General features: G+C 51.5%; 1 protein-coding gene across 9 annotated transcripts in view; it reads left to right on the top strand.

The window, feature by feature from the left end:
• The window catches only part of ATP13A5 (ATPase 13A5), a 94,767-nt gene that overhangs the window by 53,580 nt on the left and 19,580 nt on the right, over nt 1-21,607 (top strand). For 8 of the 9 annotated variants that reach the window (XR_008319264.1, XM_053308478.1, XM_053308480.1 and 5 more), the window contains 10 exons: nt 504-692; nt 995-1,056; nt 6,924-7,074; nt 13,345-13,431; nt 14,041-14,200; nt 15,446-15,563; nt 16,148-16,272; nt 18,776-18,939; nt 20,779-20,910; nt 21,332-21,411. Coding sequence is in view for 8 of the 9 variants with exons in the window: in XM_053308478.1 (XP_053164453.1) it covers nt 504-692; nt 995-1,056; nt 6,924-7,074; nt 13,345-13,431; nt 14,041-14,200; nt 15,446-15,563; nt 16,148-16,272; nt 18,776-18,939; nt 20,779-20,910; nt 21,332-21,411 (1,268 nt within the window). In the remaining variant the exon portion in view is untranslated. The remainder of the gene's footprint in view (nt 1-503; nt 693-994; nt 1,057-6,923; nt 7,075-13,344; nt 13,432-14,040; nt 14,201-15,445; nt 15,564-16,147; nt 16,273-18,775; nt 18,940-20,778; nt 20,911-21,331; nt 21,412-21,607) is intronic. The other variant, XM_053308477.1, reaches the window with a different exon arrangement.

Here is a 21,607-nt window from a genome sequence, read left to right as displayed (position 1 = left end):
TTTTCCACAGACCCAGTGGTGGCAAGGAAATCTCCTCCACTTTCCCTGTGGGTTTCCACCTCTTTTCTGTTCCTGTTACAGACCAAGGTGTTCTTTTAACCTCTTCCAGCACAGTTTTTGTACTTTTCTCTCAGCAGCCCTGCTCTGCCCTGCCCTGCCCTAGTGGCGGGCTCTCTCTACCTCCCACCCCCCGCCAACCCACTCACACACACACACACACACACACACACACACACACACACACACACACACACCTGGTTATGGCAATATTCTCTTGCACTCAGTGGCAGCTTCTTTCTGTACAAATAGCAGCTGCTGGGGCCCCAGTCCAGACAGGGGCTGTGATGGGGGCAATGGGTCCCACTCTAAGGGATGATGTTGAATTAGGACCCTTCATGGCGCCATCTACAAAAAATACCCAACGATGTTGAAGTTGTGCCTACTTTGGCCTGTGGGTCCTGTTCACGTTCTCTCCTCCTGTGTGTCCTTGTGCCCTTCCTCAGCAACCTGCAAAGGACACTGTGGCCATGGCTCTCCTCCTCCTGACGATCGCCGTCCCCCCCGCTATCCCAGCTGCCTTGACCACGGGCATCATTTATGCCCAGAGGAGACTGAAGAATAAGAAGATCTTCTGCATCAGCCCCCAGAGGATCAACATCTGTGGGCAAATCAACCTGGTGTGCTTTGACAAGGTGCGGGGAAAGAGTTCCTCCTTGGAGCTAGAATCGCAGGTGGTCTTCTGGGGGCGCAGAGGGCAGCCTTTCGGTCTGCCTTCCAGGCAGGGCATGGTGGGGGACCAGTGGGAGCCCCCCTGCGCTCTTTTTAGGATGTAGCTGTGTTTCTTTTATTTTCAGATTGTTTTTATTTTATTACTGTTTTTATCTTGTTGTTAACCTCCTTGGGGTACTTAGGACGAAGGGCAGTATAGACATGTAATTAATAAAACGAAAGAGTAGACAGATAGATAAATAATCATGCTGGTTTTTTGGCCTAGACTGGCACCCTGACGGAAGATGGGCTGGATCTCTGGGGCATCACTCCTTGCCAAGCAAAAAGGTAAGAGGTCGAGACCAAAAACCTGGCCTGTGCTCAGAGAAGTTGCTTTATGCTGGTCAAAGAACAGAAAACCCAGAGCAAGCGAAATTGTGTACAGTTATCCCTTGCCAACCGAAAGGGTTGCATTTGCCATTGGCAGATTTGCAGTTGGTGAGCACTTGAAATCTATGGGAACCAGGGTTAGGGGAAAAAATACAAATACCAAAAATAAAAATAAAAAATGGCCAAAGATCACTCAGAATCCCTTAAAATCACCAAAAATAAATAGAGCAAATAGAACCTCTGGAAAATTTTGAACTCCCCAATTTTGAACCCCCGCAAAACCACTCAGTCACTTTAAATGGTGAGGAGGTGGCAGGGTCAGCAAGAGGAATAAGTGGATTGAACCTGTGAAACCCTCCTCCCCCCCAATTGCGGGGAAAAACCCAAATCACTAAAAAAATCTCACCAAACTGCGGACATTCAGGTTGTGGTTGGCAAGACCAATCACAATTTCCCCGTCGCGGATACTCAAAACCACGATTGGGGAAACCATGGTTGGTGGGGGATGAACTGTACCTGTATCTTGGCTATTCTTTTTTGGGGGGGGGGAGGGTTGTTAAAATTGTTGGGACCAAGCTTTAGATTCATACAGAAATTCTACAAAGAATATAAGAACAGCCCTGCTGGATCAGGCCCAAGGGAGCCCACCTAGCCCAGCATCCTGTTGCCTACAGTGGTCCCCAGATGCCTCTGAGAGGCCCACAGGCAAGAGGGGAGGGCATTCCCCCTCTCCTGCTGTTGCTCCCCTGCAACTGGTATTGAGAGGCATCGTGCCTCTGAGGCTGGAGGAGGTCTATAGCCACCAAATTAGTAGCCATTGATAGACCTGTCCTCTGTAAATAGGACTCAGCCCCTTTTAAGGCCTCCCAACTGGTGGCCACCACCAGATCCTGTGGCAGAGAATTCCATAATTACGTGCTGTGTGAAAAAGTATTTCCTTTTGTTGGCCCTAATTTTTCTGGCCATCAATTTCATGGGATGACCCATGGAAGGAGAGCTGGTCTTGTGGTAGCAAGCATGAATTGTCCCCTTTGCTAAGTTGGGTCCATTCTGATTTGCATTTGAACGGGAGACTATGAGGCTCTCTACACAAGCAGTGCAGAGAGCCTGACCGGGCTCTGCGGGGAGAGCAGGCTCAGTCCACTCTCCCTGCAGACAAGCAGTCGCTCGTTGCTGGGCAGCCGGATTGGCCACCCACAAGACTACCTGAGCCAGTAGGGGCTGCAGGGATCAGGGGACGCCCGGCCCCTGGAAGTCCCAGGATGCCCCGTGTGGGTGTACGTGGCATCCTGGGGGGACCCCCGAGACTGGAAGGCTTGTTTTAACCTCTCAGAGGGCGTCTCCTCACAAGTCGCCACAGCGTGGAGCCGTGTTGTGGCGACTCACTATCGGGGGAAATGGGGTTAGTGGAGCACTCGCTCTACTAACCCCATTTAAGAGGAGGGCTTCTTTGGCAGTCTAGCCGCTAGAGAACCACCGGGCTCGCCCGCAAGCCCGGTGGTTCTCACGATGGGGGAAACTGGACTGGGCCCCACAGTTTTCCCCCATCGTGAGAATAGCCTCTTTATGTGAGCACTGAAAGATATTCCCCTTAAGGGATGGGTCCACTCTGGGAAGAGCATCTGCCTGCTTGTATGAAGAAGCTTCCAGGTTCCCTTCCTGGCATCTCCAAGATAGGGCTGAGAGAGACTAAGTAAAATGGAGTTGCTTTGGTTTTCTAAACACATCACCAGCAACTTTGGAGAAGCCACTGCCAGTCTGGGTAGACAATACTGAGCTAGATGGACCAAGGGTCCGACTCGGTATAAGGCAGCTTCCTAGGTTCCTAAAGTGCAACAGACCCTTGGTTCTAGCATTGTGAAACAGTGAGAAGAATTTCTTTCTATCCACTCTCTCTACTCCATGCATTGTTTTATAGCTCTCTACTCGCTTCCCTTAGCTGTTTCCCCGCCTAAATGAAAAAAGCCTCAGATGTTGTAGCCTTGCCTCATAAGGAAGGTGCTCTGGGCCCCTGTTCATCTTGGTTGCCCTCTTCTGCACCTTCTCCATTTGCAGTAATGTCCTTTTTGAGATATGGTGACCAGAACTGCATGCAGTACACCAAATGTGGCCACACCTTAGATTTGTATAAGGGCATTATAATATTAGCATTTTTATTTTCAATCCCCTTCCTAAGGATCCCTAGCATGGCGTTTCTCATGCTGTGCACCAGGTGCGTAACAAGGCTGGAGTGGGCCCAGAGACAAAATTTTAAAATGGGCACCTCGCTGATACACACATACTTCACAATATATAGTGCACTCACACTCACTTCCCCATTATGCCAGCTTCTCTAGAAAACTCCCACTCCCTCCACCCTCCCATGGGGAAGAGCGCTCCCGGCTCAGAGTTGCTTCTGCAGACAAGGACTTTGCTGCATGCATGCAGCCTTTGCTCCAAACTTGGGGTTGGCTTTTCCACGGCACCGAAGCTCTGCAGGTGTTGGGGAGTCATGTGACTTGCCTCTGGGGGGGGGGCCTCGAGTCGTGGGGCCCCCCAGGCAGCCGCCCACCCCAAGATCCCTCTTCTGGTCCATCATCAACTGCTCAGACCACATAAGTGTACAGGTGATGTTGGGTTTTGCTTTTGCTTTTTTGGCCCAATGTACATCACTTTACACTTTCTTACATTGAACCTCATTTGCCATTTTGTTGCCCACTCACCCAGTTTGGAGAGAGCCTTTTGGAGCTCCACATAATCTGTTTTGGATTTCACTACCCTAAATAGATTAGTGTGATCTGCACATTTGTACACCTCACTGCTTATCCCAGTTTCTAGATCACTTATGAATAAATCAAGCACAGGTCCTAATACAGATTCGTGCGGGATCCCACCTCTTACATCTCTCCCTTGTGAAAATTGTCCTTGTATTCCCCTGTTTCCTTTCCTTCAGTTACCAATACACAAATGAACCTGTCTCCTTATCCCACAACAGCTAGGTTTACACAAGAGCCGAGGTCCCAGGTTCAATCCCTGGCAGCATCTCCAGGTAGGATTGGGAGAGATCCCTGCCTGAAACCCTGGAGAGCCGCTGCCAATCAGTTTAGACAATACTGAGCTAGATGGACCAGTGATCTGACTAGTGTAAGGCAGCTCCCCAGGCTCCTAAGCAAACAGTAGGAATAAATGCACAATTTCCTTAGTGGAGAGATGTGCAAATTGTGGTCCCCCAAGGATCTTTATTGGGACCAGTGCTTTTTAACTTGTTCATAAATGATCTGGAGTTAGGGGTAAGCACCCAAATTATTCAGGGTAGTAAAAACATTTTTATTTTTATTTTTTGCAAAGAGATCCAAAGGGATCTCTCCTACCTAAGTGAATGGGCTTTAAAATGGCAGATGCTGTTCATTGTAAGTGGAATGTTTTTGTTTGTTTGTTTTCATTTTTATATCCTGCTCTTCCTCCAAGGAACCCAGAGCATACTACATGTGAAGTAGGTTAGGCTGAGACTGAGAGAAGTGACTGGCCCACAGTCACCCAGCAAATACCATGGCTGAATGGGGATTTGAACTTGGGCCTCCCCGGTCCTAGTCTGGCACTCTAACCACCACACCACGCTGGCTCTGTGATGTGATGAACATGGGGGCAAAAAAACCCCAGCTTTGCATATACTGAGCGGATGAGGTCTGAGCTGGCATGGCCAACCAGGGAAAGGATCTTGGGGTCATGATGGACAACTCATTGGAAATGTTGGCCCAGTGTGCTGCAGCTGTAAGGAAGAATTCTAGGGATCATTAGGAAAGGGATTGAAAATACAACTACCAATAATGCCCTTATTCAAATCTATGGTGCGGCTGCACTTGGAATACGGTGTATGTTTCTGATCACTGCATCTTAAGAGCGAGAAAAGCTGCAGAAGTGGGCCACCAAAATGATAAGGGGGCTAGAGTGACTATGAAGGAAGACTGCAATGTTTGGGCATTTTTTGTTCAAAAAGAAAGTGGGTAAAGGGGGACATGGCAAAGGTGTATACAGTGGTCCCTCGACTTACGAAGTTAATCCGTTCCGAATGCACATTTGTAGGTCGAAAAGTTTGTAAGTCGAAAAACGGTTTCCCATAGGAATGCATTGGAAACGGATTAATTCGTTCCAGAGCCTAGGAAAAAGACCCAGACACCCAGTTTTATGTGCAAAACTCTTTATCAAGTGCACTTTAAAGGCATGCAAAATGCAAACTCTGCAAACTCCTGCGGAGCATTGCTCACCATGGGGCAATGACCACATTATCAAAATTCGTAAGTTGAGGAAACCGCATCTAGAATTCGTAAGTCGAGGAAACCGCATCTAAAATTCGTAAGTCGAGGAAACCGCATCTAAAACCGCCAACGGTTTTCCGTTCGGATGTCGAAAAATTCGTAAGCGTGCGGCCACTTTTTCCTTTCGTAAGTCGAAAAATTCGGATGTCGAGTAGTTCATAAGTCGAGGGACCACTGTATAATTAGTTTTATGCGTAGTGTGGAGGAAGTGAAAGAAGGAGGTTTTTCTCCCTCTCTCATAATATTAGAACCTGGGTCATCCATGATGACTGGGTGAACCTGTTTGCCTTGATGACGATTTTTCTGGAATTAGCAGAAGCTGCACAGCAGCAGCAGCACTTGGTAGCCCCCTTAGAAGACCATGGCTGGGTCCTGCTGACTTGGGCAGTCCTCGGCCAGTTGCTTCTCTGTCCTTGAGGCTGGAAAATACCTGGGCAGCTGCAGGTGCTTCCCCTTTTCCCTTTTTAAAAAGCCCCCATGCATAAAGCATAGATTCCACAAGGAGTAGGATCTTCTAGGTGGCAGCCCTGCTATGCCGGACTGGGGAGGTCTCATCCAGCTGCCTTCCCGGGGGATGGAACTCTCCTTTCCCAGAAGGCCTTTGGAAAGGGATGGCTGCTCTCGTCGAGGCTCTCTTGTTTGCTGGCCTGCAGTACTGCTGGGGTTCCATTGCTTCCTCATTTCATTTATTGATACTTTGCTCTACTGTTGGTTTGGGAGATGTTGTCTTTAAATTGCAAGCTGCCGTGTGCATACAAACAAACAGCCGTTTTGAACATTTGTTAAAGAAGCAAATGACATATCCCCACCCCTACTTTTTGGAAATGTCCACGTGGAACTTCTTGCTTGGGCTAACGGGTGACTTAACCTTTACTCTTGCCTCAGGCATTCTGCCAGCCCAAATGGCTGCCCCATGTGATGTGAGAAACGCCCCCCGGGATTCATTCCTTTGCAGTGTCACTAAAGATGCTGGGACGGCCAGGGGCGTAGCTCGGGGAGAGGGGGCCCGTGTTCATCCCTCACTCTGGCGATAATGGAGAAAATAGGGAGGAGAGGAGCTGGAGGGCCCTCAGGAGCTGGGGGCCCGTGTTCTTTGAACCCTTTCGCTCAATTATAGCTACGCCCCTTTCAGACCTCAGCGCTGGCTGCTTCCTTTGTGCAACAAGGAGGGGCCGTCCCAAATGCTGCTGCTGCTGCTGCTGCTGCTTTCTGGCCCCCTGTAGGGGCTCTTTAAGGCCAGGGCAACCTGGATCGTGAGGCCTGCTGCTCAGCTCGCTCAAGCCTTGCACAGCAGGCAGCGTGGCCTCAGGTGGCAGAGGAGGCAGCCCTTGTCGTAGCGGCTCCTTCTGCCTGGCTGTGGAATGTGGCCGGGCAAGCAGAGCTGTGCTGGGAGTGGGATCCCTGCCCACCAGGCCACAGTCCCTTCCCCACGAAGGTTGGTGCGTACTCAGTGCCATGGCCAGTCTGGGCCTGAGCAGCTGAGGACGGAGGCCAAGCCGCCACACAGGCTCATTTCTGGCTTTGTGTCAGGTTCCAGAATTTCCACAGCTTCTCCTCGGGCTGCCCTCTGCCCTGGGGGCCCGTCTGCCGAGCCATGGCCACCTGCCATTCCCTGCTGCTGCTGGACGGGAAGATCCAGGGAGATCCGATGGACATGAAAATGTTTGAGGGCACTGGCTGGGTGAGTGCTTTCCCCTTACAACAGGCAGGTCCAGGAGGCAGGGCACTCATGTGGCGGGGCTGTGTGTGTGGCACTGGCCCACAAGCCTGGGATCTGCTCTCCAGTGCAGAATTAGCATCCGGGGGGGCAGGGGGGGGGAGGCGCGGTGCTAATCCTCATTGCAAAGATGGGTGAAGTGCGTAGACCTCATGGCTGGCTGGCGAAAGCCTCAGAAACACCTCCGTGCCCTTTTCATGGCTGCCACTCCCTTCCTTTGAAAAAGGACTTCCAAAGGACTTCTTGAAAGAGGAGAACTGCGTAGGCAGAACAAAGCCACTCCACACAAACATGATTGTCTTTCATCATTTGATTGTCGTAATGTGGGTTTCCTGTTAAGAGTCTTGCTGATTATGATGATTTGTGGTTCTGCAGTTGCACGCTTCCTTGTGTGCTACAAGGCTTGTTCTGCACTCTTGTCTGGAACCTGGTTCTTCTTCCAGAAGGACTTTAGACCGTTCTCTGTCATACACACAGCCTGAGAGCCAAGTGTGAAGTTGTGATAATAAGGCACTATGCAGAGAGCTGCTGCCTGCCACCCATCTGCATCGCCCTTCCTTTGAGGGTGCAGTCCAGGCAAAGCTGGATGTGACAGCTCATGCTGTGTGTCCCCCACCCCCGTCACTGGCTGGTAGCAGGCGACACAAGATGCACCAGGTGCCATGATGCTGTCAGGTCAAGCTGTGCTTGTGTTGGACATGAGCAAGGAGAGACCCTGCATGGCAACTCCCCAAGGCTCCCTTCACATCTCGTTTGGCCTGTAAGGCTCTCCCAAGGAACTGAGCAAGCATCGGCAATGCCGAGAAACAAGGAACCCAACGTCTTTGCAGGGAAATGCCCAGGTCTGCAACCTGAGAAGTCTTGTCAGGGGTCTCTAACATGCAGCAGGGTGAACGGGCCGCTGCAAGCAGCAGGTCGTGGGGTCAGTTCTCAGCACCGCAGCCTATGCAGAAGCCCCCCACCCCAGCCCTGGCCAACCCAGTGCCTTAGGGGCACCTCTGGCGCTGGGCAGCAGACTGCCCTGGCCCGGGACGGAGTCTGTGGTGGGGCAGCTTTCCTGGCAGCTGGCTGCAAGGGGAAGCTCGTGGGGCCCTTGCAAGAAGAGAGTCGGTGTGCTGCAGGGCAGGAGGCCGTGGGGTGGGGTGGGGCTGGATGGGGTGGGGTTGGGGAAAGCACACCTTCTGTGGAGAGGAGCTCTTGAAAGGGCAAGGAACTTCCCCTGAGCCTGCCCATGCTTCCCATCCAAGAGCTGCTGCTTTGGCATCATTCATGGGCTGGAGGACGAGGGCGAAGTGCACCTCCTCCAAGAATGTGCTCGCCCCACTGACCAGCATCACAAAAGGCCTTGGGGGAGGGATGGGGAGAGGTTGTGCCCCTCTTGGTTCTGAGTGCTGGAAGGGAGGTCCTTGGGATTGTCCACAGTGCCACTAGGCACACCCTGATGGCCAGGGAGCGGCTTGCGGGCAGGAGGCCTGCATTTCACCAGCTGCACCGAGTTCAGGGCTTTGCCGTGGGGCCACATCTTAGACAGGGCACATCTGATCAGCCTCCTTCCACAGAGCTATTAACTGATGATCTAGCAAGGCGGCAGCGAGGATCTGAGAGCCGTGCCTCTTCTTCACCTCCACTGGCTCACGTGGCTCTGGGCAGCTGCCCCACACAAAGGGCGTGCCAGGATGATTGGGCTGTCACAGAATGCTGACCTCAGCTCAGAGGTCCCTGGGAACAAAGAAAGGGGCTTTCTTTCAGGCTCTCCCCAGCTGTGTCCAGGAGGCCCTTTGTTTCAGTATGCAAAGCTGGTGACAGGGAAAAGAAGGTGAGGTAGCGGCTGGGTGTCAGAATTATGAGGTGGTGATTAGCAGGGTCAAGCCAGGGCAAAAAGCACTCTGTCGCACTGAAAATCTTGCACATGGTTCCCTGAATAAACAGCAACATAAGAACATAAAAAGAGCATTGCTGGATCTGGATCAGGCCCAAGGCCCATCCAGTCTAGCATTTTGATGTTTCAGACAGTGGCCTACCAGATGCTTCTCAGAAGTCCACAGGCGAGTGGTGTGGCTATGCCCTATCGCTTGCGGTTGCTCCCCTGCAACTGGTATTGAGAGGCATCTTGCCCCTGAGGCTGGAGGTGTAGATACTATGCAGACATAATGGCCGCTTTCAGTTGCATCACGGAACCGTGGGTCCCTGGAGCAGACCCCCTCCCCTTGCCTCTGGCCTGCTGTTCTGGGCAGAGTGGCTGGCAGTCCACTGGACCATGGTTCCGCACCCCGCACTCCCCCTGCTCTCCAGTCCAAATCCAGATGTTCAGGAGAGCTGCCTCTCTGCAGTGAGTGAGACTGCAGAGAGGCAGGGGAGCTGACTGTGCGGGCCTCCTTCTTGACAGGACAGCCCACACAGCCAATCAGGCTGGAGTGAGTGAGGAGCTCCCTCCCTCAACTCCGGTTCCATGGGACTGCAACTGCGGTGCCAGGGTTCAGATGTAACACTAGCGCCACTGAAATGGAGTTTGTGGTGGTGAAACTCCACTCTGAACCAAAAGTTCAGACTGGAGTTTGGGGAGGAAGAACGCAGGCCCCTTTCTGCCACAAACTCCGGTTTTCCGAATTCGGGTGTGCAGGTAAGGAAACCGGAGGTGAAGGGACCTCCGATTTCCTGTTATGTCTGGATTTGGATTGAGTCTGCATGTGCTTAGCTCAACTGTGATCAGCCTGAGCTGTCCTTTCCCAACCCCGTGCCCTCCGCCTGGCAGTCACATTGTTGGCACAGAGGACCCACTAAGCGTCATATTCACGTATCTGAGGACGCACAGAGCAAGGGCAGATCACACCCAACAGAAAAAGAACCTGAAATGTTATGCGGAAGGAGGCATTCTGGCTTTGGTCTGTTGCCAGTTTTGCTTGGCAAAACATACCCCTTGATGGAGCTAATTAAGGCGTTTGGCTTAACTTGATGATGCATTCTCATCTGTGTGTTTATAATGCATTATTTCAAGTTCAAATAACAGTTTGATGCACGTGTGCATTTTTGAGGGTGTGGAGCAAGACAGTTCTCTGGCATTTGTTTTATTTGTTTGTTAGATATTTAGTCTTCTCCTTAGCAATACAACACAACATTAATCACTATGGATCACTTACAGGGAGGCTTTACAGACAGGGCTTCTGCCCCGAATTTCCTTCGGGAGAGAGCATGTGCGTTCACACAACAGCCAAACTTACCCCGAAATCCCTTCGAGATCCTTGGACCCTCTCCACACACAAATCGGGCTTTGTCTTACGAATTCTAGCTTATCTCTATTTCCGGGTTTTTAAAATGCTGGTTTTAAGCTACTTTTTCTGAAAACGCCTGATAAGATCATGATAAGAGGGATACTCTCTTTAGAAATCTCTCTCTCTCCCCCCCCGCCCCCATTGGCTAGAAGGAAAACATAGAAGCATGCTGTGTGAACTTGCAAAAGCAAAGCAGAGGGGAGGGACAGCTTTCCTCAATGCCACAAGTGTGATTTGAAGTGGCTTTGCTCAACATGTATCCTGCAGCATGAAGCCACATGTGAATAACTCCACAGTGAGGTTGTGGGCAATGATGCGATGAACCACTTTGAGCTGGTTTGAACAAGATGTCTCTGAATGTTCCTGCATATTCCAGCTGCTCAGGGAACAAAGCTCACAATGGTAGCTTGAGACATTTGGGGAGGGAACAAAAAAACCAGTTTGGCTGGGAATAACTCTCACGTGGGGCCCAGGAACATTCCCAGACGGGGCTTTTAGCTCGCTTCTCCACCAGAATGGAGGGTGTGCATTCGTACATCGGCCAGATTCACGCCAGTCCATGCAAGATATTGGGGAGCACTTCACACACAATTCGGTTTTTTAATTGTACGTTAGAGTGTAGCCTGATTTATGTCCGGGGTAAAAAAATCCACTTTTTGTGTTGTTTTGGGGGGGCAAATTCAAACTCACAGTAGAGCCTGCTGTCTGGGAAAGCTCCAGGAGCAGGAGGAGGTGAGAGTAGAAGCTCCAGTGCAGAGAACAAAGAAGAAGCTCTGAGATGGAGTTGAAGCTGTGCTGAGAAGCCAGAGGCAGGTAGAGGAGAGGGCTCCGGGGAAAGGGGATGGAGGACAGGGCCAAAGGTCTGGAGGAGCTCAGCAGAGCTCTGTACGTAGAAGGTGAGGGGTGGGGGGTTGGGAGGCTGTTCACCAGGCACTAAAATGTAGGGCTGGCTCACACGTTGCTTGGGAGGGCAGGAGGGAGCCCTCTGAAATGGGGTGTGAGGCACACAATCACTTCCCTGGGCCAGGCAGTGGCTCTGTGTGGCTGTGAGGCCCACCTGCCTGGTCCTCCAGGGGCCCGGGTGCCCTCCCAATGGGCCCTATCCTGCCCTCAGTCAGGCAAGGGCTCATGACGTCACCAGCCCCAATCCCACTGGCCCTGAGGGCACTGTGGGTGGCACTCTCGGATGCCCACGAGACTTTCTGGGACATGTTGGAGCTGCTCATCCACCAGGCAGGTAGGGGGGGCATCCCAGGGAGTCGCAGTTTGCCTCTTTCCCTGCCACCCGCAGCTCAGCTGTGATCACCCCAGCAGGGAGCAGGGAAGGCAGCCAAGCAGAAAGGGGCTGTCCTGCAGGACTCCACAGGCAAGAGAGTGGTGCCATCAGCAAGCCCTGTCTGAACCCATGGGAGGATGAGGCCCATCTAAGGACCCTGGGGGGCATCCTGGACAGCAGCTGGGTCCCACAGGCAGGGGAGCTGGCTGCTGCCACATGGCTGGTCAGGTCTCCCTGCCGGCTCCTGTGGGTGGAGTGTCGGTCTGCTGCTGGGCATGTTGTGTGGTAGCTTGAAGGAGTGAGAGTGTGGGCAGGTGCAGGTGAGAGTGACATGGTGTGTTGCCAGGCAATGTGGTCAAAGGTCTTGGGGCTCAGAAGCCATGCAATAGGGTTGGGATGCTAGAGTGCCTCAGTGTGGTGTCCACTCTAGGCACGGGTGTCTATGTTGGATGCACAGAGCAGGGAATGCAGCATATGGGTATGCAGGACAGGTGAGAGTCATGGGCTCACAACACCAGTGGATCTTGTCTGGGAGCATCCCTGTGCTCTATGGCCCCATCTCCTAAGGGGAATATCTTACCATCAAACTGAAAACTGAGGTGGGCCCTGCTTAGCAAAGTGGACAATTCATGCTCGCTATCACAAGACCAGCCGTCCTCCCCATGTGGCAAGATTCGATCCACTCCCCCTTGGACAACACCGGACTTCTGTTCTCGTTGTGAAGATGTGTGAGGGCCAAATCGCCAGAGTTTCTAAGAAGGGAAAGTTCCCGAGTGTACAGGCTCTCCTGCTCCTGGCAGAGCACCAGACCAGTCTCAGTCATCACGAGTTGTGTGTACATACTCAGAGCACTGGGAATCAGGAGCCAAGAATTCTGTGCCCTGCATGGATTATGCATGTGCAGCAAATCTCTTTAATTCTGCATACTGTATTCTGCATTGTCTTCTGCTTTGCTTAATTCCTTCTGGTTTTGCAGGGCATGGAAGTCTTGCTCTCTAGCCGCTGGGAATCTGATTCAGCTGTCCTTATGGCTTATGAGGTGTTGGCAAACACAGCCCAAACATTTCAGTCTGTCTGTACAGCCAGAAGGGCTAGAAGCTTGACCTCTTTTTACATGGAAAACAACAATAACTACCAGACGATTCTTAAGAACTTAAGAACAGCCCTGCTGGATCAGGCCCAAGGCCCATCTAGTCCAGCATCCTGTTTCACACAGTGGCCCACCAGATGCCGCTGGAAGCCCACAGGCAGGAGCTTAGGGCATGCCTTCCCTCCTGCTGTTACTCCCCTGCAACTGGTACTCAGAGGCATCCTGCCTTTGTGGCTGGAAGTGGCCCACAGCCCTCTGACTAGTAGCCATTGATAGACTTCTCCTCCATGAAGTTATCCAAACCCTTCTTAAAGCCATCCAGGTTGTTGGCTGTCACCACATCTTGTGGCAGAGAATTCCACGAGTAGATTATGCGTTGTGTGAAAAAGTACTTCCGTTGGTTGGTCCTAGCTTTCCCAGCAATCAGTTTCTTGGGATGCTGAATCCTGTCTCCAGGATTACATGCTGGGGCTTTCCCCTCACTCTTATTGAATCTCATCACACCCACTGCTCTGTCTGTAAGCTGCCATCTAGAAATGTCTCCCATACAAAGGGTGTATTGTATTGTTTTATGTGTGTTTGTGTGTGTGTGTGCACAGGAAATAGAAGAGGCCAGTCCAGAGAATGCTCACAGCAGCCCAGCAGAATCTTGCACAGTTGTTAAGCCAGGGCCTGCCGCTTCCCGGGTAAGCACAGAGTCTTTTGCTGAGCAGCCGCTATGCTGGCAATGCTTTTGAAGTCACCACCCCACCATGGTGGAAACTGACAAAAAAGGAAGCCAAACGTTGGCCCAGCCCAGAGTGTGCACCTTAGTGGGGAAACGGCTTGGGAAAATAAGCCAGGCTTAAACCAGAAGATGGAGAGCACTTCGGGGTATCCTGATGGGTCACTATCCATCCAGAAGTTGATTTGGAGTAGGAAAATAAAAAAGGGAAGGCCAAATGGAGAAATGCAGGGGAACTATCATTGGAAGGGGCTGGACACTGTTGAGAGTAGAGAGGAGAAGACCGGGGCATGAATGGTGGCAGGAACCTGATGACTGCTGCTTCCCTCCTTGGGCAGACCACCGACACTGAATGCAAACTGGCTCTCAGGTGATGTAGTGGTCTAGCTTTATCCCATGGAACCCCAGAAAGTGTATATCTATGAGGATTTCCAGCCCTGGCTCCTCTAAGAGCCTCCGTTCCTAGGGTCCCTTGGTGGTGGGGGGTGGGGAGTCACAGCAGTGAAACTCTCTTAAAGCCACTTGCATGGAGACATCCAGCTCAGGACTCTCTGTTGTCATCCCCTGGCAGGCTTCCGTGGAAGGAATCATGATTCTGTGCCAGTTTCCCTTTTGCTCCTCTCTCCAGAGGATGTCTGTCATCACGCAGGACATGGGGAAGACAGGAACCTTTGATCTCTACATGAAGGGAGCCCCGGAGATGGTGGCCAGTTTCTGCAAAGCAAAGACCGGTACGGGGCAGAGAGTGGAAACGTGTGCATGGCCAAAAGCAGGGAGTGGGGTTGGTAGCCCATTATTGCTCCGGGTTAGGGGAGCTCCACACCTTACCCCTGTCGCTTCCACATAATGTGTGGATGTTGCACACTTCTTTAAGCACCCATGTACACGTGTGTCTGGTCCAGTCAAGCTTCCCCGGCATGTGTAAGCAATGGTGTGATGGGTGCGCGATTCCCACAGCATTCATAAAGCGTGGGGCTGACTTTCAGTGCTTGCCGTCCTACACGGAGAGTGGTGCCACTTTCTGCAGTGCAAGTGTAACACTGAAGTTGGGTACGAGGTGCAGTGGTGCTCTCTTCCTCGTGAACAAGAAGAGTCCAGTGTGACCCACAAAGTCTGCAAGAGTCCAGGTCTTTCCCCTTAGGACTTGGATGCAAGACCTGTAGAGGTCCTGGCAAGCCTGTGGAATTACTGTTGGGCAGTTGCTCCTTCTTGAACCTTCTTGATGTGACACAGTCCCTGCTTGGGGGTGGGGGGGGTTATGTTCTGTATTAGATGTGGGGTGAAGATGGGGGAGAGGAGAGCATGTGGGTAGAAGAGGTGGGGAAAGTGGGAGAGGAGGGATCTGGAGTCACGCCAAAGAGAGGGACCTGCTAGGGAGGGGGTTTGTTGCTGGCATAGCGTCCCAATCACTGGACTTACCTGCGCTGACTTTCTCTAGTCCACTTGAGCAACCAGGGACCTGCAGTCTCCTCTATAGGTTGTGGATGTCCTGCATGCTGATTTGGTAAGCCTGGCATTCACAACTCCTCTCATCGGGGTGTGTCTGCTCTAATACACCGCCCCTGATGCTGGGTAGCATAGGAGGGGGAGAAGGGAAGCATTCCCAGGGACCAGATTCTCTCCCTGACCCTGATTTGGCTGGAGCACACAGCAGGCCATCTTTACACCTGCCAGAAGGGCTCAGCAGAGACAGGTCTGCTTCCAGCTCTCCCAGCTCTGAGTGTGAGTTGCTTAGTTTTAAGGCTGCCATCCCCTTTTGAGAATGGTGGCCAGTTTCACCTGCATTTGGGTGTCCTGGGAATGTTGTGCCTGCCGTCCCTCTGCCTCCCCTGGGTAGCCAAGGGGAGGATTTGTGTCCCCCTCCCCCTCCTTGAGAGCTACATTTGACTGTTTGGCCCACCGGTTAGGAGATGCCAGGAACTGACTGAGTCTCTTTCTCCCTTTCTCCTGGGGATGTCTTCTTTCTCTCCCAACAGTTCCAGGGAACTTCATGAAGGGACTCAGATTCTACACTTCCCAAGGCTTCCGAGTCATTGCCTTTGCACACAAGGAGTTCTCCAAGGAGGAGGGTACAGACCTGAATGGCTTGGAAAGGTCAGGCTTAGGCACATTTACTGACAGAGCTTCTCAATCCTGCCTTATCGCAGTCAATGTTCATCACAGCCACTCCACTTACGATGCAGGCAGATGTCCCTGCAAAACATGCTTCAAGTCGTGGGCTGTTTGTCTTTGTGTGTCCAATCAAACCCTTGCCTGGCACTTTATTATTATTCCTACCCCCCCCCCCACATTTGATTATTTTGAATTGGAAAAATTGCTTCGAGGTGTGGGAAGAGAGGGAGGGAGACTTCTTGACTGTCATGAGGTCAAGCCAATCAGCATTCTGCTCAGATGCAAAGAAGAAGGATGGATTTTTCTGAGCTTGATCTCGGAGAGGAAATCTCTTGATATATACCTCTGCCCCACAGATGTTCAAAGTATGTATGTCTAGACATGTCATGACAGGAACAAAACCTGTGGTTACAGTTTCCCCCATGCCAGGCATGTCAGCCAGAGAGAGACTTGTGTGCCTCCGTGGTCTTTGGACTGCTGAATTGGCTCCTGCTTGGACCATCCATTGTCCTACTTACACTTACGAAAGTAACTCCCTCGCCTTTTTGCTTTATGACTTGTCCAAGGGAGGAGATGGAGTCTGACTTGACCTTCTTGGGCCTCCTGATCATGGAGAATCGGCTGAAGAATGAGACTAAGCCTGTCCTGGAGGAGCTCAGTGCTGCCCGCATCCGGAGTGTGATGGTCACAGGTACCTTAAGGGGGGCTGCTTGTCTGGCTTTGGCCCAGGAGAGACGTTGCTCAGACCATGCACTGTGAGGGTGGTTGGCACTGCCACGAGGAAGACCAGGGACAGCTCTGACTTGGTGGCCTGCCCCATGTGACCCAGGCCACGTCCCGATTCAGTCTGCAGAACCTCTTAAATGCCTCTTCTGTTTTCGTGCCTGCCCTTCTTATGCTGTTTCCCCACTTGTGTCTTCTTCTCCGCCTTTCCTTTCTTTGCTGTACTGCCCCTCAATATCTCCTCCTTGCTTTTCCTGTGACCCCAGAACTGCCTTTCTCTCACTCTTCATAGCTCCAGTCAGCTTGAGTGGCATTTCTGAAATGTGATGGTGCCATCAAGGTTTCTCTTTCCACCCCAAGATCTACACACTTGTCTCATTTTTAAAATCAAGATCTGCATGAGGATTTTTTCTCTTAGGGTGTTTCCAGATGGAGAAATATTCCATTTTAAATGGAAGTTGGTTTATGTTTATTTATTTATTTTTATACCTCCCTTCCTCCTAAGACCCCAGGGCAGTTGACAACAAGATAAAAACAATTCAATTAAAACAGGACGACAAGTACAGCTAAAAGTTTAAAAAGAGCAAAGGACAGCTCATTGGCCGAAAGCCTTTATAAAAAAGACATTCTTCACTTTACTCCTAAAAGCTGGGAGAGAGGGAGGGAGCCATGTAGGTCTGAAAGCAAGTTCCACAGTCTGTTCTTACTGCTTCTCTACATCTTCAGTCAGGTGATGCCCTTGCCTGTCATGCAATTTCACAGTGCCATCTGCTGGCCATGTACTGCCAATCCATGATGAGCATTGCGGATTTTGAGGCTATTTTTAAGGTAGTCTCAAAAACCTTGCTTCTCATCGTGGACTGACAGCCAATGACCAGCAGATGGTGGTGTAAAATTGCACAATAGCCAATAGAGAAGCAGTGAGAACTTCTGTTTTAAAGCAGAGTACAGGCAAACCTCGTTACTTGCTGGGGTTCTGTTCCTCACCTGCTCCTGCAAATAACAAAATATTATGTCTATGGGGAAATGAGGGTTATGTTCCACAATGGACCAAAAAGGTGAAAAAAACGTGAAAAAAGGCAAAAATAATTAAAACTGTTTACTATACTATGCTCCCATGTGCTAAGGAATGCCCCCCACATCTGCAGAATGCTCCCCAAACCATGAAAAATTGCTGGGAAAATGTTGTGGGGGTGGGGTTGGGTTTTTTGGAAGAAATGAGCCACAAAATGGCTCCTCCTATCTCCTCTGGACAAAATGGCAGCAGGAAGTGACCTCCGTGGTAACTTCCAGCATCCTAGGTGGGTGTTAATCCTTTCGTATCTGAGGATAATGAAACCGGGTGTCAATTAGACATGCATGAATACACAGAGCTGCAGATACAGAGTAAGGATGTGCACGGACCGCGGAGGCGCAGTCTGATGCTGGGTGTGTGTGTTGCTTTAAGGGCGGAGGGTTGTACTTACCCCTCTCGCCGCTGTCCCCACTCCGGCGCTCCAGGTTTAAGCAAAATCTTCGGGGCGGCAGCGATCCTCCCTGCCACCCCTGCCCCCTTGTTGCTTGCCAAATGCAGAAGTAACTCCCAACATTGGAGCACAGTGTCGCTTGCCGCCTTGGACCCGCTAGTCCTCGACTCACGTGCCGAGGACTTCCTTTGGATACCACCCTCTTCTGAGGGAGAATGAGGTTTGCCTGTATTTCTCCGACTGGAAGGCGTGCTTGAGTGAGAGCATGGCTGAAGGCAAGCCCTCTGTCTTCCCCAGCCCCGCTTTTCATTTTGATGAACATCCAGCCGGATGAATGTTCCATAGAACTTGCCACCAGGTGTTGTCGTCTTTTTGAATTTTTGCCTCGTGGGCCACCATGGTGCTTTGAAGAATTTCAAAAGCTGTTTGCCATAGAGTGATGGAGATGGTGGAGATGGTTGGGGGAGGGGAGTGTGTTGCTCAAGAAACAGAAGCCAAAAAACCCTTTGCGTGTGAAGTACTTCAGCACTTCTTTGGACCAAGACTCAAGTTTGTACTGAGTCAAGTCTCTACTGGAGGAGTTTCCGTTCCCCCTTCCTTGCAGCTTGATTTAAAACAAACCTCGGCACCTGCTGTCTACGCAGTCAGACCCTTGGTCTACCTGGCCCAGTATTTTCAACCCCAGCTGACAGCGACTCCCCAGGGGAAAGGCTCTTACTCCCTCTTTGCTACCAGAGATGTTTGGACTGGGGGCTGAACTTCAGTCCTTCTGCCCACAAGGTGCTCTACAGCTGAGCCATGCCCCTCCCCGTTTGGACAAAACAAACAACTCCTTTCATTTTCCCAAACCTTCAGGGTTTCTTCAGATTATGCATGTCTGCTTCCAGATATCTTGATTCAGACCAGCAAGACGGAGGGACCTTGAATTTATGTTATTTCTTAAAGAGTAGGGGCACAAGGGGGCAGCCTGTAAAGCATCCCTAAAACCCTAGGCTTTTTTCTCAGGTGACAATCTTCAAACAGCCATCACGGTCGCTAAGAATTCCAGGATGATTTCCAGAAGCAGCAAAGTGATTCTCGTGGAAGCAAGCCTGCCAGAGGGATCCTCTTCAGCCTCCATCACCTGGCAGCTGATGGAGGATGTGCAACAAAAGTCAGGTGAAATCCATGTAAGGCAGCAAATCCAGAGCCTGGTACAGATTTTTGTACTGGGTAGGATGTTGTACTAGGCATCTGGTGGGGAACCTCCGTAAGTGTCCACTCCAACAACTGCCATTCCTCCCACTATTTATCATTCATTCATTCATTCAATTTCTATACCGCCCTTCCAAAAAAGGCTCAGGGCAGTTTACCCAGAGAAATAATAAATAAATAAAATGGATCCCTGTCCCCAATGGGCTCACAATCTAAAAAGAAACATAGGACACACACCAGCAACAGTCACTGGAAGGGTGCTGTGCTGGGGGTGGAGAGGGCCAGTTACTCTCCCCCTGCTCAATTAAGAGAATCACCCCATTAAAAGAAGGTGCCTCTTGGCCCAGTGAGCAGGGGTAGCTAGTTTTGGGAGCTTGGTTTTACTTCCAAAGCATGCAGATCCCTGGCACTTGGAGGCGGCGGCAGCGGCTGTGGGGCATGCCGGAGGTGTGTAGTTCAGCACAGAGATCAGAGTCACAGGAAAGGGATCCTTGAAGGTTATGAATAGGGAAGGAAGAATACAGTCGGGATCCCTGAGGAGGGTGCAGACATTCTACCCCTTGTTGTAGTCTCCTCCTCATCACCATGGAAGCAAAGGAAAGATGAGTGGCAGCGGCGGGACTGATTTTGTCAGTGGGCTCAAGCGTGTTGGCTTGTGGGCCATAAGGCTTGTCTCTGCCTTTCCTGCTGGTGGGCGAGGTCTAGACACAGGCCAGGCATCACAGCCTGGGAGGCCCCTGCTAGGGCATGTTTAGGATTGCACCTGTCGGGAAATGCCACGGGTGCAGCCACATGCGATATGGGATGGATTTCACGTTATTTATTTATGGCATTTATGTCATACCTTTCAGGCAGACCTCCCAAAGTGGTTTAGGAGAACTGGTCTGGTGGTAGCAAGCATGACTTGTCCCCTTAACTAAGCAGGGTCTGCCCTGGTTGCATATGAATGGGAGACTAGAAGTGTGAGCACTGCAAGATATTCCCCTCAGGGGATGGAGCCGCTGCTCTGGGAGGAGCATCTAGGCTCCAAGTTCCCTCCCTGGCAGCATCTCCAAGATGGGGCTGAGAGAGATTCCTGCCACAACCTTGGAGAAGCCGCTGCCAGTCTGTGCAGACAATACTAAGCTAGATGGACCAAGGGTCTGACTCAGTATATGGCAGCTTCCTATGTTACTTAAAAGCTTCAGTAAAGAACCATACAACAAGCAACATGTTTAGATCTTTACATGCTGAGCACTTCAGGCTCACGTGCCGTCTTTCTCCTCCCCTCCAAGCAAGATGGTCTCTTTGGTTGTTGTGGGGTGGGGGCAGTTGGAGAGGAAGTGGCCACTTCTGCTGGGACATGGGAGCTGGAAGCCCGGCAGCCTGCACCTCTCTCCTCTCTCCCCAAGGGGTGGCGGGTGCGTGGGAGGGGCTTTCTTTGGAGAACTACTATTTTTTCTGGTTGGTTTGCACTCTCCCAGGTTCTAAGAGCTCTGGCTCCCTCTGAGGGAGAGGTGAGACCGCGAAGCCCCTCCACTGGGTATCAGCACCAACCAGCTGCTGCTTGGCTCCTTCCCCCTTCCAGAGCAGCCCCCATCCACAGCCTCCCCCCCCCACTCCTCTTTTAACACTGATGTGAGATGGCGTCAAGAATGGGTACCTGACTGGGCTCATGTTCCTCTTCCCTTCCCATCCCTTTACCCTCTTGTATCTTTTGGCCGATCATAGGCTATGGCTGTAAGACACCTTGCCTGCATTGGTAGGAAGGTGGGCTATAGACATAGTCAGCAGGGAATAATCAGTGCTGGGAATCCTTCTCTCCTGGTTTCCAGGATCCTTGCATTACCATCGAGGGCACAGATGATCCTTCTGGACCAGGCACTGCAGACAACGATTTCCATTTTGCTCTGAATGGGAAATCCTATCAGGTCCTCCTGAGCCACTTCAACAGTTTGCTGCCAAAAGTAAGTTGTAGGAAGAGAGGTGGGCAGTCTCCCACTACTGAATCATCTGTGAGGCAGAAAGAAGCTCCCTTTCCTGTCCTTCAGGGGGTCAGACTCCTGCTGGCTTGGACTGAAGTCAGTGGGCCTTACTCAGGGGTGCAGCAGATCTTCTTCTCATCTTAAGCATTTGAGGAGCTCCGCTTCTCATTTTACTGAACTCCCCCCGCCCCCACAACCTTTTCTCCCCGCTTCAACCCCAGTTCGAGTGGGGAGTTTCTCTTCCAGCTGCCCCACAGTCTGCAGCTGTGGGCTTCCTGGCAGACCATGCATTTGGGACTGGGGTTTTCTTTTGGAGGAAGAGACAAGCCCCCCACCCCCCCGCCCCATTCATGGTCTGAATAAGCTGCTGCGTTTCCAACCCACATCTTTTTTTTGCCTGCAGATACTTCTGAATGGAACTGTGTTTGCTCGGATGTCTCCAGTGCAGAAGTCCAGCCTGGTGGAAGAATTTCAGAAACTGGAGTAGGTTGTCAGAATGCAGGGAGGGAGAGTGGCGAGCTTCTCCAGAAGCCCCGGGATGTGTGTGCTTGTGGCCAGCCAGGGAGAGATGGCCCATTGTGTCGCTTCATGGCACCTTCTGCCTTCTCCAAAGGGACACCCCCCACCATACAGGCACTCCCTCTCCCTCCAGTTCAGGTGATGGTGGCAGGAATATTCT

This window comes from Hemicordylus capensis, chromosome 3 (assembly GCF_027244095.1).
Source record: "Hemicordylus capensis ecotype Gifberg chromosome 3, rHemCap1.1.pri, whole genome shotgun sequence".
Lineage (NCBI taxonomy): Eukaryota > Metazoa > Chordata > Lepidosauria > Squamata > Cordylidae > Hemicordylus > Hemicordylus capensis.
Note: the sequence above shows the minus strand (reverse complement) of the source record. Positions and strands in the feature narration are given on the sequence as shown.